Source organism: Enoplosus armatus, chromosome 14, assembly GCF_043641665.1.
Source record: "Enoplosus armatus isolate fEnoArm2 chromosome 14, fEnoArm2.hap1, whole genome shotgun sequence".
Classification (NCBI taxonomy): domain Eukaryota; kingdom Metazoa; phylum Chordata; class Actinopteri; order Centrarchiformes; family Enoplosidae; genus Enoplosus; species Enoplosus armatus.
The window spans coordinates 5,867,910-5,882,672 of NC_092193.1; the positions used below are offsets into that span (position 1 = coordinate 5,867,910).

A 14,763-nucleotide genomic window follows, 5' to 3' on the forward strand; every position below is an offset into this window, starting at 1 on the left:
CCTCGAGTGTTTTTGATTAAGTGCCTTTAATCTACGAGACAAAGAAGTTGTTACCAGTCAGGTGAATCAAACACACCTGAACGTCTCCTTGAACGCCTACATTTGGAAGAATCATTTAAAATCACCTCTTGGCTTGTTTGCCAAGAGTTAAACGAGAAGATCGATACCACTCTCATATCTGGACACTAATATAAGAAACAGCCAGCAGCTGCTTAGCTTAGCATAAAGACATAAAGACTAGATAAGACTGCATCAAGACTTAAAACAGCTAGTCCGGCTCTGTCCAAAGGTACTAAAATCTGCCTACCAGCACCTCTAAAGCTCACTAATTAACATGTTGTACTTAGTTTTTGTAACTAACCCTAACCTCCTGGAAGTCACTGCTCCCGGCCAAGAAATAGTCTGGTTCACTGTGTAACTCCCCATACAGATTAAACAAACAAGCTATAGACAGCTTAAGACAGAGCCAGGCTAGCTGTTTCCCCCTATTTCTAGTCTTTATGCTAAGCTAAGCTAACCAACCGCTGGCTGTGGTTTCATATTTGAGAGTGGTATCAATCTTCTCAGAAAAAAAAAACTCTCAGAAAGAAAGCGATTAAGCATATTTCCTACAATCCCTTTAACTAAAAGACTTTAAAATAAAATACCAACATTTTACTTTATTTCCATTCAATTCAGACATTCAGAAAGTACCTTTATCTTGTGAATCATCTTTAATCTTGCAGCAGCATCTAAACAAGAACCTTGGACATAAAAAAGAACCAACATCAGAAGTTTTCCAGTCTCAGGTTTGTCTTTTCAGATAACTAAAACATCAACACTGTGTATTTCATGTTACCCGTTACTGGTCGATCACCAGCCAGCGCTCGGTGCTCGTCTGCATGTCCTGTCCGCTCAGAGGCTCCCGCAGTCGGATCTTCACTTCAACACGACCTCCTGTGGCCTTCCGACCGTCCATCACCTGCCGCGAGAGACACAAGGATCTAAGATACGGGTATTTTCTGGCACACGAGTCGTCAGTGAACGTCTTAGAAAACAAGACTGTTGTTCGTTGGTGTCAGAATCAAACTCACCTCTACGATCTCCCTGACCTCACTCTCTGACTCCAGCTTGTCCAGCTTTACGAGGGCCGTCCCGATCGGCTTGTCGCTCCGCAAGAAACCACTGCGAGACGACAGGCGACGACAGCATCATGTCACGGGCTCAACACGATAACAATGAACTACATACAGCTCGTTTTCAGCCACTCTGTTTTATTATTTCACATCTGCATCAACTGGTTTTCATCTGATTACTTGTTTCAGTGTTTAGAGAAAACTGGAAGTAATTTTACACACCTCTCTCCTTGGTCATGGTCATTGGTCCCGTGGTTTTAACTAAAATGTGCATGCACTTCAGATTACTGCTGACTAATTATAAGATTTTATATTTCTTACTTTACCTTAGAACTGTGTGACACGCCGCTATAATATCGTATAGCTTATCAGGATACTTTGGTACACATTACATTGTGTTTTTTCCCTCCTTTTCTTTCACTCCAGTATGAAAATCAACTTGCAGAAACTTCAAACACACTTAAAATGCATTACATTGATCATTTAGTTGTAGGTCTCTGTGATACCTTTTTAATATTAAGATATCAGGGTTCTCATGTCTAAATAAAGCTGAAAAGTTAAAATATGTCACTGTATGAAAAATATTTTGGTTTTGTTCTCGTAAAAAAATACACATAAACGCTTTTACTTCAGTGGGATGTGCCGATGTAATTTTCAAATATCTTTTTGTATACAATTTTAGCAAATATTGTTATCAATATTGTGACAATGCTGCTGTGATCATTACATTACATTTGTCCATATTGTCGTTGTTGTTTTGACAAAGTTATATTGTTGTCACACTGTGATGACTGAGCAGGAAACTGAAAACTGAAAACTATTCTTTGTTGATGCATTTAAAGAAGCTTTGAATTCTGAGATTTGAGTCACAAATTCCCAAAGAAAAACACACATTCACTGCTTCCCGACCTGCTGCTGTGGTCGATTACCAAACTGCAGTCTGAGCTCATACATTTGTTCCAGCAGCTCAGAGAGGATGCTGCACCGCGGGGCGAGCAGCTGTCTGTGACTCACCCTTTGTGCAGCAGCTCCAGTTTGAGGCCTTTAGACGTCACCACCCTCCTGAAGCCGCGGTGGTTACGGTTGATTGACAGGGTGAAGCTCTGGTTGTATTCTGGCGAGAAGACATCACAGATGAAGAGATGTGGTGTTGTGATACATCGCATCAAGTATTTTAGACAAATACACCATAAATACAGTTTTTATACCTGAAATTCTGAAGTCATTAGTTCAAACACAACCCTTTTAAACAATAAGCTGACTCAACATCCATATTAACCTACAATGGAATATAAATTAGAGTTTATTATTGTCGTTTTATTTGCACATCTGTGAAGCCTCCACATCTTACTTTACCATGAACATTTCATCCTCCGCACTTTAAAACACTATGCAGCTCTTTTCTTTTCTTGATTATTTTGAAATAAAACAATGCACATAGTCCTAAAACATAAATGTGCCATCTCAGAAAATAATTTCACAAATAACTTCAAGAAACAAAGTAAACATATTTAGAATAATTTGAAGAGTTCATGGATGCACTGCAGCATCACAAGAGTTTTGTGTTTAAATTTAGACTAATTGAAGAGATGTTAAAAGGGATGTTAGATAACTTCAGTATTTGATTGACAAAATTAAAAAATATTTAACTAACATTTTTCAAAAAGGAGAGTGCACTAAATTTTTTGAAAACAAAATATCCACATTTATTTGGGAGGAAACGTCACTGCAGATCCACATTGTGGACAAATCTTCAGCGATGTTCGTGTCTCACCTGGGGAGTTAGTGTTCTTGATGACAGCTGTTTTGTGTTTCTGTGGCTGCTCCTGGTGGTAAAACAGAACAGAAACCAAGACTTTAAGGAGAGAAGTCACTGGTATGAATCGTCTCTGCAGCCTGTGAAAATGAAAACGAGCTGCAGTGCGAGTCTCTTACCGTGCTCGGGTACGGGAAGTCAAACTTGATGAAGGCATCCAGATCGTTTGTTTGGATTCCTGAAGGAGAAAGTTTACCACAAAGCATCAACCACTGCGTGCTTTTCCTCCAATATTTTTATTTTTTTAGTATTTAATTCATGACTGAATTTAAACAGTAAATTGTTCAACAAGGCTGTAAAAACATAAAGCTAAAGGTCGCAGCAAATTATATCTAAGACTTCTTAAGACATTTTTACTGAAAACAAGACCAACTTCAAACACGGAGAGGAATACAAAATGAAAACAACTGTAGATCAGCTGGGAGACTTTAATCATTTTTCCAGTACTTGCAGACACCATGTGGACCCACTGTACTGTATTGTTAAGGACTGATAGGTGAAGCGGTTTGTTTTTACCACTTGGAGCAGGAAGATTCATCCCTTTGACAATAATAACAACCATGTCAGTGCTGCTCAGCTCTGGAAATATCCTGAAAAGAAGGACGACAGACAGGGAAAAAGATAATGGACAATGAAATACGATCCAGGAAGTCCAGTTTGAGTAACAGATTTATGTGTTTAAAGGTTTTTCAGACACCAAAACACAGTGCAACAGTTTGTCAAACTCACAGACAGGATTTTACAACTCTGGAAAGTTGTTTTTTTTTATCTTTCCTGCGTTAAACTGTGTAGGTGTGCCAAATAAAGTGGCCAGGGAGAGTATATGTCTAAAGATTTTACTTTAAGTTTCTATTTTCTTACACCTCCATAACTAATGAGTCAGAACTTGTGAGGACTAAAGAAACACGTGTAGTTAACTTTTGCAGTATAATGTAATAAAAATGTCTGACCTGACAGTGTGAAACGATCTCTCCTCAAAGTGATGTTTAGGAGGAGGCAGACCTCTCGACTGAGCCAGCTTCAGGACCTCCAGACTCTTCTTACAGCTCTCCGCCATCTTCTCAAACCTGGAGCGATCGAGTGCGCACACACACACACACACACACACACACACACACACACAGAGGAGGAAACATCTGTGAGACATCAGCCAACTCTACGTGGTTTATAACATCATGCTGTTCTTGTTTACAGTGTATTTTAAGATTGAACTAATCAGGTATACGGTTTAATTAAAGACACAAAAAGAAAAAAAAATAATCTATCAATCCTAATAATAAAGTTTGTTAATCAGGTTAAAATAAAATAAAGCTTTATATCATTAATTGATATGATAACATCACTTTGGGCTCTGATAACACATTTTTGTAATTTCTTGACATTTTATAGACTGGACAATGGAGTAATTTATTATAAAATGGAAAATCAATTTAATGCAAATAGATAAACAGATTTATTGCTAATGAAAATAGCTCTCCAGTGTTATCACTGGGTTTAGAGTTTGTACGTAAAAACTATTTACTGCTTACTTTGTTGTTTCAGCGACGTTCCCCAGGTGTGTGAATTGCTTGGAGTGAGTCATACATTTCTAAAAGGAGGAAAGCCAGAAGGAACCTCAGACATCTCACAGAACAGAAGTTAAAGAACAGTGTAGAGCGACCGGGCTGGGAACAGAAAAACAAAATCTTTTCTTTTTGGCATCAGAATTAATTTAAAACTTATATGTATGCATATATGAGAGCTGAAAATGTTGGATTCTGGAGGGATTTAAGTTTCTTCTGGAATTCTGAACATGATGCACATGACGATGGAGTTCAAACATGTTTGAAGAAGTTTACTTGTATGGTAAAAATGTTGAATTAAACAAGGGAAATACATTTAAGTGCATTAATTTAGACTTGATTACAGTATCGGAGAGTTCTGTTGTTACTTTCTAGACCCTGATACAGCTGTAATCCACATCTTATCATCATGTAATTGATATGCAGGAATTCCCAATTTTGTATACTTATATAATATATATAGAAATCTTGTTTCTAGTTTGTTGCAATGACCATATTTACCCATGAAGATATTAAACATCAATCTTATGTATCCTGGTAACAATCAGCCCTAATTGAACATGATGCTCTACGTAGTAAACTTCACACTTTGGAATTAACATTTTTATTTTAGAAAATGCTAAAAGTTTCTGAAGTTCTAAAGTTTATTCAATTTCAAACATAAGCAGTGGTTGGAAGATGTCAAAAGTATTCATAGATGACAACACTTGATTAACGACCGCGAACACAACAACATGATAATCTGTAATCGTGGAACTCTTTCAGTCCTTGTCCCGCAGTTTTACCTCATGCTGCTCTTTGAGGATCTTGGCCAGTTGTGTGTAAACCTGCTCTGCTTTCTCTGAGATCTGCACGTCACTGTGATGGACCAGGATGAAGTCGTCATCTTCGTCACCAGGGGGCGACGGCACCTACAGGTACAGCACACAGAGGGTCAGCCACAGTCGGACTCCACATGCACATGCAAGCCACTGAAATTTTACCACGGGCGAGTAAATCAAGCTGTGAGATATTTGTTTTTATTTTTTATTTATTTTTATTATTCTAACTGAGCGAATTCTAAGCTAATTTTCTTTCCCTTTCACATTATTGTTTTAACTACTGAATCAAAAACAAGTAATAACTTTATCAACGATCTAAGAATGAGTTCTACTGACTGAAAAAGGCCTCTTTCTAACACCAAGCTGAGTTTATGTAAATCATACAAAGGATTCACGTGAGTAAACCTCCTGTCTGCTCACCGTGCTGATGTCCACAGTTTTGCCGCTGCGCGCTGCCTCGATCATGGGCTCGAAGCCTTTGGCATTGCGGAGGAAAATCTTGGCCTGCTCCATGTCGTTCTTCTGCTTCGCCTGCAGAGCCGCCTTCAAGTACTGCTTCTTCCTGCCCTCCAGGAACTCCAGCTGCTGAACCGCTGGAGGACGAAGAAAGACAGAAAATCCAAAGTAAACATCCAGATGTAGTTTTGAGAGGGGATCAGGTTTTCCAGCAGATGATCGGTCTAAGTTTTGTTGATTTTGGTCTCTTGTGCTGTATCTTAAATCGTAAAACCCAGAACTGTGCTACTTCCTGGCAATATGCGCTGCTACAGAGCCAAACTTAAGAATTACTTTTATATCTTTTGATGTTTTTAATCGTCACAGAAATGAAATGGACTTCTGTCACCTGCTTCACAAGAGGATGAATGAATTGAGTGTTTTGGAGGACATGTAGGGGACAGACCCGTTGGTGAGAGTCCTTCTCTGGTGGTTGTTCTGTCAGGTGAAGCTGACGGAGTCCTTTTCCTTCCTTGACTTGAAGTGGGGACGTCTAACATGGGCTTCTTTGGCTCTTCTGGAACAGCTGGCTTAGACTACAACAAACACAAAACACTGTACCGACAATTTATCTACAAAAACATGATTAAAACATTATAATGTGCGGGTGATAGCCCACCTCCTCCTCCTCATCTTCTTCTTCATCTGCTATTTCGGCAGCATCAGAGGAGACGAGCTTATCGGCGGCCTCCAGAGCAGCGACGAATCCCTGCTCAGCTCCTGTCGCCTTCTGGCCCGGGATTGGAGGAAAACCTGAAAGATAAACACAAATTCTTATCATGTCTGGTATAACAGCGCACACAGTAACACCGCGGGACTACAGAACCAGAAACACAATTCAAATCCAATTTCACGGATCTAAATGTAACTTGGAAAATTACACTGTCAACTCAAAAACATGAGTCACAAAGGAGTCTCACCAGGGGGAACCGGCAGCTCCTCAAAGTTGACCGCTTTTCCTGCTTTGTGAGCTCGGATGGCACTCTGGTATTGCTGCAGGAGGAGAGAGGTTAGATATTTTTACACAGCAGAGGTAATGCTACTGTAATGAGGGAAAATGAGAAAAGTTTTGTTGCTACAAAGTGCTAGAAATATAGTGTTTTTGAGAATAGTGCCATTATTGTTTTGTCATTGTATTTAATGTCTGAACTGGTTTTATTCATAATAAACATGACAAATCTCTGTCATACTGTCTTAAATTGCTAAATATACAAGAACCAACTGAAAAAAAGAAGCTGTAAAAAGATGAAGATCTTTTAACACATTTTACTCAGTTATACTGAATACTTTGTACTTGTTTTTCCTTTTGACTAAACCATGATTTCACAGAGGTAAACTCATATTCATATTTAGTCATAAAGTGCCAGCTTCGTTCTATTTATTACACCTGTAACTGAGAGACGACCACGCAGAAAGACCAAACCTGGTAGCCGAGTTCTGTAAAAGTAAATACAGACATCGGGAGGAGAGTCTGTCCTTGTACCTTGGCAATACGGTCGTGCATTCGGGCCTTGCGGTCGTCTCCACTGGCTTTGGCCTGATTGGACGCCTCCACATACTTGGCTCGTCTCTGCTCGAGAGCCTCCAGCACGTCTTTGGGAGCTGCAGGGGCTGACGAGGGGGGAAGGGCTGGGGGGGGGGGGGGGGGGGGGTTGAGGCAACAATGAGAGTTTCTCAATATGTATGTTTCTGTTTCGAGATTTCAAAACTAATGTTATTATACATACATATACACACACACACACACAGTAGTATGTCGGTTTTCTTCTTTCTGTTAGGAAAACTTCTTTCAGTTTCACACTGCTACATGGATTAACTGACAAGTAGCATGTGTATGACTTTCCATTAGTTCTATTCACCCATTGCAGTCGGCCAGATTATCTTTATCATTCATTATCATTCATGTAAAAGTTTGTTGAATGTATTGTTGTTTTTATTCCAAACAGTCTCTGCAGGCATTCTTATACATAACCATGTTGTGCATGACACAAGCAGTGTGTTTTCATCTCTTTGAAGTCACCTCTAATGTTGAAACTCAAGCTGACATGAGCTGGTTGATATAAATACTGTTACGAGAAGGAAGTAAACAGGAAACAGAACTGCGTGACTGGCCAAAAAGAAGCAAATTCATACGGTTAATAAATGATGAAATGATTACTACCTGGAGCTGCTGCAGCCGGTTGGGTGACTTCTATGTTTTGCCCAGAGGAAGGTTCCTTCACTGGAGAAGAGCCTCCTCCTGAACCTATAAACACAATAACTCGAGATCAACTGAGAAGAAGCAGATACAACAGGTTTCTGTCCGGTAAGATTAGTTCTGTTTCCTGTATATCAAGTTGCTCCTGATGGGATTGATCATAATTCACCTGCACAATTACAAATTACATCTACTTTTTCACTGTTTTTTAAATAATTTTTCATCACTTCACATCAGTGTTTTATAGGTCCATCTTACTGCTACTCAAAGTCTCAGAGAAGCCAAATCAGTACACATCTTTGAAAAAAGCATCTTAAAACATTTTTGTTTTCTTCTGCTTTAATTTTTATTTTATTTTATAGTGTGTTTTACACTTATTTCTCCTTGTTTTATTATGCGTCTTATGTTTCCCCCTTTCCATTTTATTCTTCCTGTAAATCACTTTGTAACTTCTGATAAATTGAAAGTTTGCTTGCTTGTTTACTAAAATAAAAACCTGTTATTCCAGTGTTCCTTACCCTGTCCTGGAGATGGAGGAAGACCACTCAGGTCCACTGCTTGTCCTTTCTCCAACGCCTCAATCACTGCATCAAACCTCTGCACCAAAAAAATACCAAAAACCCAAACTCTGTTAACATAATGACGGTCTTTGTCAACTTCCAAATTGTTGGCATGTTTCACATACTTGAGAGAGAAATCCTGCAGTCAACAGGCTCAGACAACCGACTGCACAAATTTGAACTTTAAATATTACAAAATAAATATTGCTGATACATAAAAGACGTCCAATTTGGTTTAGTTTCAAGATAATGACACAGTACACATGTATCTATTATCAGACAGTGTGTCTATTATCACAAAGCAGGCATGCTGCTACATTCCTACAGCAGAAACTTGCTCTACTTAGCAAAATAGTTTGAATGCTGTTTCCAGTTCCAGCAGAACACAAAGCTTCATTATGTGCATTTAGCTCGTAGTGGTATAAAGGTACATAAAACGTAACAGACAGAATCAAAGAAACTGTTTTATTTTATAGACAGTTGTAACTCACCAACTGTATATTTTGTTTTACGATAATGGAAAGACAAGAGTGATTCATCCTGCTGACATTGAATGTTGTCTAGAATTTCAAGTTTGTGAAACATATTGAAACTGTTTGGTTCAAAATAAATAGATATCATGTGCGTTTTTTATCATGAAATTTTAAAAACTGAATCGTCCATATCCAGATTCAACAAGGAAGTTGTCACATTAGTCTACATTTTAAGCAAATTTCTTCCACACAGTCCTTTCCTGATGCCATGTTAAAACAAAGTATTCACTGAGAATAAAATGCTTAGTTTTAGGAAATTCAAATTTATACAAAACACTCAACACTGCTGATACAAATTTCTGCACAAGAGACAAAGAAATCACTCAGGGTTGAAGTCTTTTTACTTACCTTGCTGGTCTTGAAGTAAAGCCGAGCTTGCTCCAGGTCTCCCTGCTTCTTGGCTCTCAGAGCTGCCATCTTATATTCTTTCTGCCTCTCCAACAGCATCGTCTTGGTCGCCTCATTTGCTGTGGATTCACGGGACAGAAACACTGAACAATTACAGCAGTGAAAAGCCACTTTACAATTTAGAACCAAAAAATAAATCTAATCAACATTTCCTTGAGTCTACGAGCTCACAAGTCTATTTACCAATGCTAAGCACGACCCCCCTTAGTTACTGTTGCTATATCAGACAAGTTTTGGTTTAACAATTTGGCAACGTCTACAACTTTTAGCCACCTTTTGATACCTTGTTTTAGTATTCAGAAATTAAATAAAAACACTATCTGGGATACCAAATGTCATGGTTTCACATCCTACAGGCACATCTTCCGACCATCTTTAAAATGTTACTTCTAGTGTTAATGTAGGCAAGTAGTCTGTGCTTCGCTCTGACTGGTGAACTGAGGGGAATGGGGCAGAATTAAAGATCTGTCGGCCGCATAAAATCATGTTTCCTGTTTTTAATTGTATGTCGTACTTTCTCTAATACGCAAATATTGTCACTGATATAATGTTCTTGTATAATCCAACTCACATGTCTGACTGGTCCGAGGCTGGTTGCTTGGCTCCTCTGGAGATGGGACGCTGCTCAGAGTGTGCTCTTCGTCACTGCTGGGGGTGACGATCTCTGGAACAGCAGGCGGCGGCAACGTGGCCTCTGATTCCCCCTGTTGATCTGAAGGAGTGGATTTAGGAGGTGAGGGTACAGGGGGAGCAGGTCGTGGGGGAACAGCCGGCTTAGAGGCGGCACTCGGGGCTCCGGTGGCAACAGGAGGAGGGATCTCTGCCTCGTTCACTGGTCTCCCTTTTTTCGCAGCAGCTAACATCGACTCCAGAGTCTGCAGAGAGCAACATTAACAATCACTCACTCAATCATTGTATAGGAAGTGTGAATTCATTCATTAATTCACCCATGATAAAGCCATTAGCTACAACTTATAAATCTTTAAACGCCTCATTAGAAACTGGTACCAACAAATCTGTGTAACATATATAATATCCCACATTTCAACAATGACAGACAATAATTCATAATGAAAACGTTGCCGTAACTCTATAATATCTTGTCATCAGGCAGTAGTTTCACTCACCTTCAGTCCGCGATCGTACCTCCTGGCTTTGGAGGTCTCCCCTGCAGTCTTGGCGTTTTGTAGGGCCGTCTTGTACATGGCTGCTCTCTCCTCCAGGGTGTGCTGGAGGCTGCCGGGCGCTGCTGAGGAGGCCTTTACTTCCTGCTGCTTCACCAAAACAACGGGCAGGTACTGTCAACATTATCTGAAAACAGCTGATAAAATCTATGCTAGATCGAGAAATTACTCAGCAGGCAGAACTGTGGGCTGAGAACATAAAGTATTTGTTACAGAGAAACAGGACAGAAAATACTGATAGCAATTTCTATACGTCATCTTTGGTACTTTAAGTACACAGAAACACAGGTGGGATAAATAATGTGTTTATAGACTATTCTACCAGTCACACCATCCAGTAAAAAACTGCTGTTTGGAGATACAGTTATGCTTAAACAAATGATTTAAGATAAAAATAAGCAGCAAGAAGGCAGGCAAGAAGGACAAATACATCTGCCCTTTCCTGTTACCAGCAACAGCTGAAATTTTCTGTCATTTGATACAGATTGTGATGGATGGTGTGGACAATTACAAGGCTGTACTGTACCTGTGGCGGTGAGGACTCTGGTGTTTCAGCTTGAGAAGACTCAGCAGTGGCAGAGGATGTGCAGGAAACAGTAACAGCATCCTCAGCTTCCCCCTCACCCACCACTTCCTGTAGCTCTGCCTGATGGGGAAAAAATACAGCAACTGATCAACAGCCAACTTTGATTGTTCATATGCAAAGCTGGATTTCAGAAGTGCAGAGTGTGAGAAGAGATTTCCGTTGGCCTGTTTGGTAAAACGTGCAGTTGTCTGAGAAATGAAAGTTCTGTAAACCAAAATGTGCAGATGAAAGTAATGGGGCAGTAATTGATAAGATGGACCTCAGCTTCAGCTGTTTAACTGGGTTAAGAGGAGGATCAGTGCCTGGATAAATTAGCCCACCTGTATGTAGGAATATCATCTTTGTGAATACAAAATAAACTTTAAAAGTACAGTATATCAAGAATTAAAAACTTATGTCTTAGCAGGACTTAGAAAAACGTGCGCCTGCTTTTATCTTTAGTAGGCTTGACTACTGTATATGTGCTGCAGAACGCTGCAGAACGAGCCCTCACAAAGACCAAGAAAGTGGAAGACATCACTCCAATACTCAGATCTTTGGACTGACTTCCTGTGTGTACAGTAACACCTAGATTTTCCAGTTTGTCTCCTCCACTACGCAGTCAGAAACTTTACATGTTGACAGTGGGGTTGCTCTGGTGGTTACTGTAATTACTAATAAATCCTTGAAAGTAGCAATTCATCAAACAGGAAAGTGTTTCGAACCAAAGATGTTAAGACGTGATATTCTCACTCAACACTAAACTTTTAGTCATTAAAATAACAGTTACATTTGAAGTGCCTTTCATGTGATCCAAGGACACTTTAAATGAAAGCTGGCTAAAAATAACACCCTGGCTGAAAAGATACACAGTATTAAGATAAATCTATATTTGTGTCAGTAACAGAACATTTTCTTCTTTCAAACAAAGTAGCTCTGTACCACTTGGTTTACAACATAGGGTACTTTGTTATCTCAGTACTATACTTAGATAACCATAAACTTGATATTAAGGACGACTCACAGTGAGTGTCTGAAGGCAAGACTTTTAAACCACACGGCCAACATGCAATACAGTTTTCTTTTCAATGGCTGAACAGTTCATTGAATACATCTGTAGGTTTGTGCAGCAACTTGAATTCATTCTTGTATTTAAAAGAAGTGTCTGGTAAATAACCTACTTTGTCAGAAGCAGCCTCAAACCCTGATATGAGAATTAATACACACAACACCAACCAATAGATCTTCATCGTCTTCCAGGTTACTGTCATCTTCATCGTCGTCCACGTCCCTCATACACTCGTCAGCCATTCTTGCGATGTCTTCCATGGGCAGCGGGCCTACGACACAAACATGACGCCATGTATCCAACAGGGTTTGTATGTGACATCAACAACCCATATCACATTGTAATGAACTAATAATTTAAATGTCAGTAAGTGTCATTAGTGGTGACTTTTCCAGGATAATAAATATGCAGATATGCATTTCTTTGTCACGTTGTTGCTGGAAGTTTTCAGCAGCTTAAGTGCCTTCTTGGATGCCCCTATGGTAGATAAAACACGATAAACTGCCCTCTGCGGTGCCTTTCCAGTGGCGAAACTGTGATAAAGTGCCCTCAAGGGTGCCTTTCCAGCGGAGAAAACACAATGCAGTGCCATATAGGCTGCCGTTTCACCATAAATGCATCACGACTTTCTCCACACTGGTGCTCAACAGCATGCAGCTGGTGCCCCTCAGACTGACTGAAGTCTGCCACTGATGGCTGTATATCCCAGCCGATAAATGACAAGATGTTGAATCACAGAAATGCTAAATATATGTTTTGAGTGTCAAGTGACAAGTTCATTTTTTCATGTCCTCCCCAGGACAATTCTTGGCCGCAATAAAAAAAAAAAATGTAATTTAAGAGAACCTTATCAAAAATGTTATGGGGGGGGGGTAGAGAAACTGTATGATGACAGCCAATGTGTCTTCTGATTTTTTAAACTCTCAAATATCAATATCGGCCTCAAAAATCCTGTATCAGTCGGGTTATATGGAGGCATGGTGACACAACTTCACGTTTCCAGGGGATGTTTACAGGATCATATATAAATATGATTTTTTTGATATATAAATCATAACCACTGCACTCACTTTTCCCCTTCTGCTTGGCTCTCCCTCCAGCAGCAGCTTTATTTCCAGTGATAGCAGCAAGTTCAGCCTCCAAATCCGGGTCGTCCAGATTCCCCTCCATACCCATCATCATCTCCTCAGGGTCCAGGTCTACAAACAGACCCATCTGAAACCAGGAAGTACAAGATGAACTCCACCAGCGAAAACGTTACAATAAACATCTTGCCGATAGCGTTCATCTCACATAAACGTTAATCAGTGTTGTTGTTACCTGCTTGGCTGCAGCAGCGCCCTGGCCTTTAAGTTGCGGTGCTCTCTTCTTTTTACCAAACATGTTGTTGTTGATGTTGTTGTTGTTGTTGTTGTGGCTTGTTGTTTAACAAGCCCCTAAGTGACAGTCCAGCGATCTAAACTACACATACAAACACAAACGGATTGAGAAAATCGGTTTCCTGTTGTGTAATGTCATCGGTGTGATCGCAGTAGTTTAAATCATGTGAGCGGTCGTCAGGAGGCTCACAAACAGACAGTGAGAGGTAACGAGCTGCCAACTGACGGCAACGGTAGCCGAGCGGCTAGCTGCTAGCTAACCATGTTTCTTGCCGCTAACTCGAAAAGTTTGTTCATGAGCAAGAAGACGACTGTTTCTCTCACTGGTAGCAAACATTTAGGGGAGTTTTATCTAGCTTTAAACCCGTGTGTGTGTTTACCTGCTCGTTCAGTTCACTTCATCAGGTAGTTTTCGGAGGAACAGTTTCATTTCTGCGGTTTGACATGGTAATGATTTGTTTGAATACGCATGCGCAAAGCAAGGGAGCGTCCACGCTTCATTACAGGTTAAACCCTGAGTGACGTCTGCCAGGCAGCCCTGTAGTCTTCTTGTACAAAGGGACTCTAAATTTAAAACACAACGTAATTTCTAAATTCGAAATCACAAGAATAAAGTCATATTTCAGATAATAAAAAAAAGAAAAACTACATTAAAATCTTAAAAATAAAAGATTAGCATCTCAGAATTTCTGACTTCATATCAATATATTATCATAAATCTTTAAGAATTCAGAATTATGAAACAAGTGCTGCCAACCATCTTTAATAACTCTGTGTCACACACCTTTTCTACAGTCAATTGTATCCCAATTGGTCAGTAAGTAACTAAGGCAGTGCTGCTACTTGTTTTTGTACTGCATTTTTTTGTGTAATCAGAAATAGTAAAAATTATTTCTGGTAAAAACTGGAACTTTCAGTATCATTTCAGCTCTTGATGACAGCATTTAATGCTGCTTGAGAGGAAGTCTACCTGACAGAGGCCCTACAAATTACATATATATCTATTTTCCTGTTCTGGAAAGCAGACAATAAAAACAGAGTTGAACTGTGCTGCTTTTT

General features: G+C 39.7%; 1 protein-coding gene across 1 annotated transcript; it reads right to left on the reverse strand.

Annotated features, from left to right (window-relative positions):
• Positions 1–13,712, reverse strand: cc2d1b (coiled-coil and C2 domain containing 1B). Its single transcript, XM_070918902.1, has 25 exons — positions 13,646–13,712; positions 13,396–13,540; positions 12,493–12,596; positions 11,218–11,337; positions 10,635–10,781; positions 10,079–10,382; positions 9,448–9,566; positions 8,525–8,603; positions 7,968–8,054; positions 7,293–7,420; positions 6,730–6,802; positions 6,429–6,562; positions 6,216–6,345; positions 5,735–5,907; positions 5,279–5,404; positions 4,461–4,519; positions 3,882–3,998; positions 3,448–3,521; positions 3,051–3,109; positions 2,890–2,941; positions 2,130–2,229; positions 1,074–1,164; positions 839–961; positions 694–743; positions 1–31 (listed from the first exon to the last, which is right to left on the reverse strand). The coding sequence occupies exons 1-23, from the start codon at positions 13,706–13,708 to the stop codon at positions 842–844; spliced, it is 2,604 nt and encodes an 867-aa protein (XP_070775003.1). The 5' UTR covers positions 13,709–13,712; the 3' UTR covers positions 1–31; positions 694–743; positions 839–841.
• Between the last annotated feature and the right edge of the window lie 1,051 nt (positions 13,713–14,763).

What these genes read in the sequence shown, in the direction of transcription:
- cc2d1b (XM_070918902.1), bottom strand. Translation starts at nt 13,708, where the DNA reads ATGTTTGGTAAAAAGAAGAGAGCACCGCAACTTAAAGGCCAGGGCGCT. An exon ending in GCGCTGCTGCAGCCAAGCAG is followed by an intron (nt 13,541 to 13,645) that starts GTAACAACAACA and finishes TCCTGGTTTCAG; the next exon opens with ATGGGTCTGTTTGTAGACCT. An exon ending in CAGAGTCCTCACCGCCACAG is followed by an intron (nt 10,782 to 11,217) that starts GTACAGTACAGC and finishes GTTTTGGTGAAG; the next exon opens with CAGCAGGAAGTAAAGGCCTC.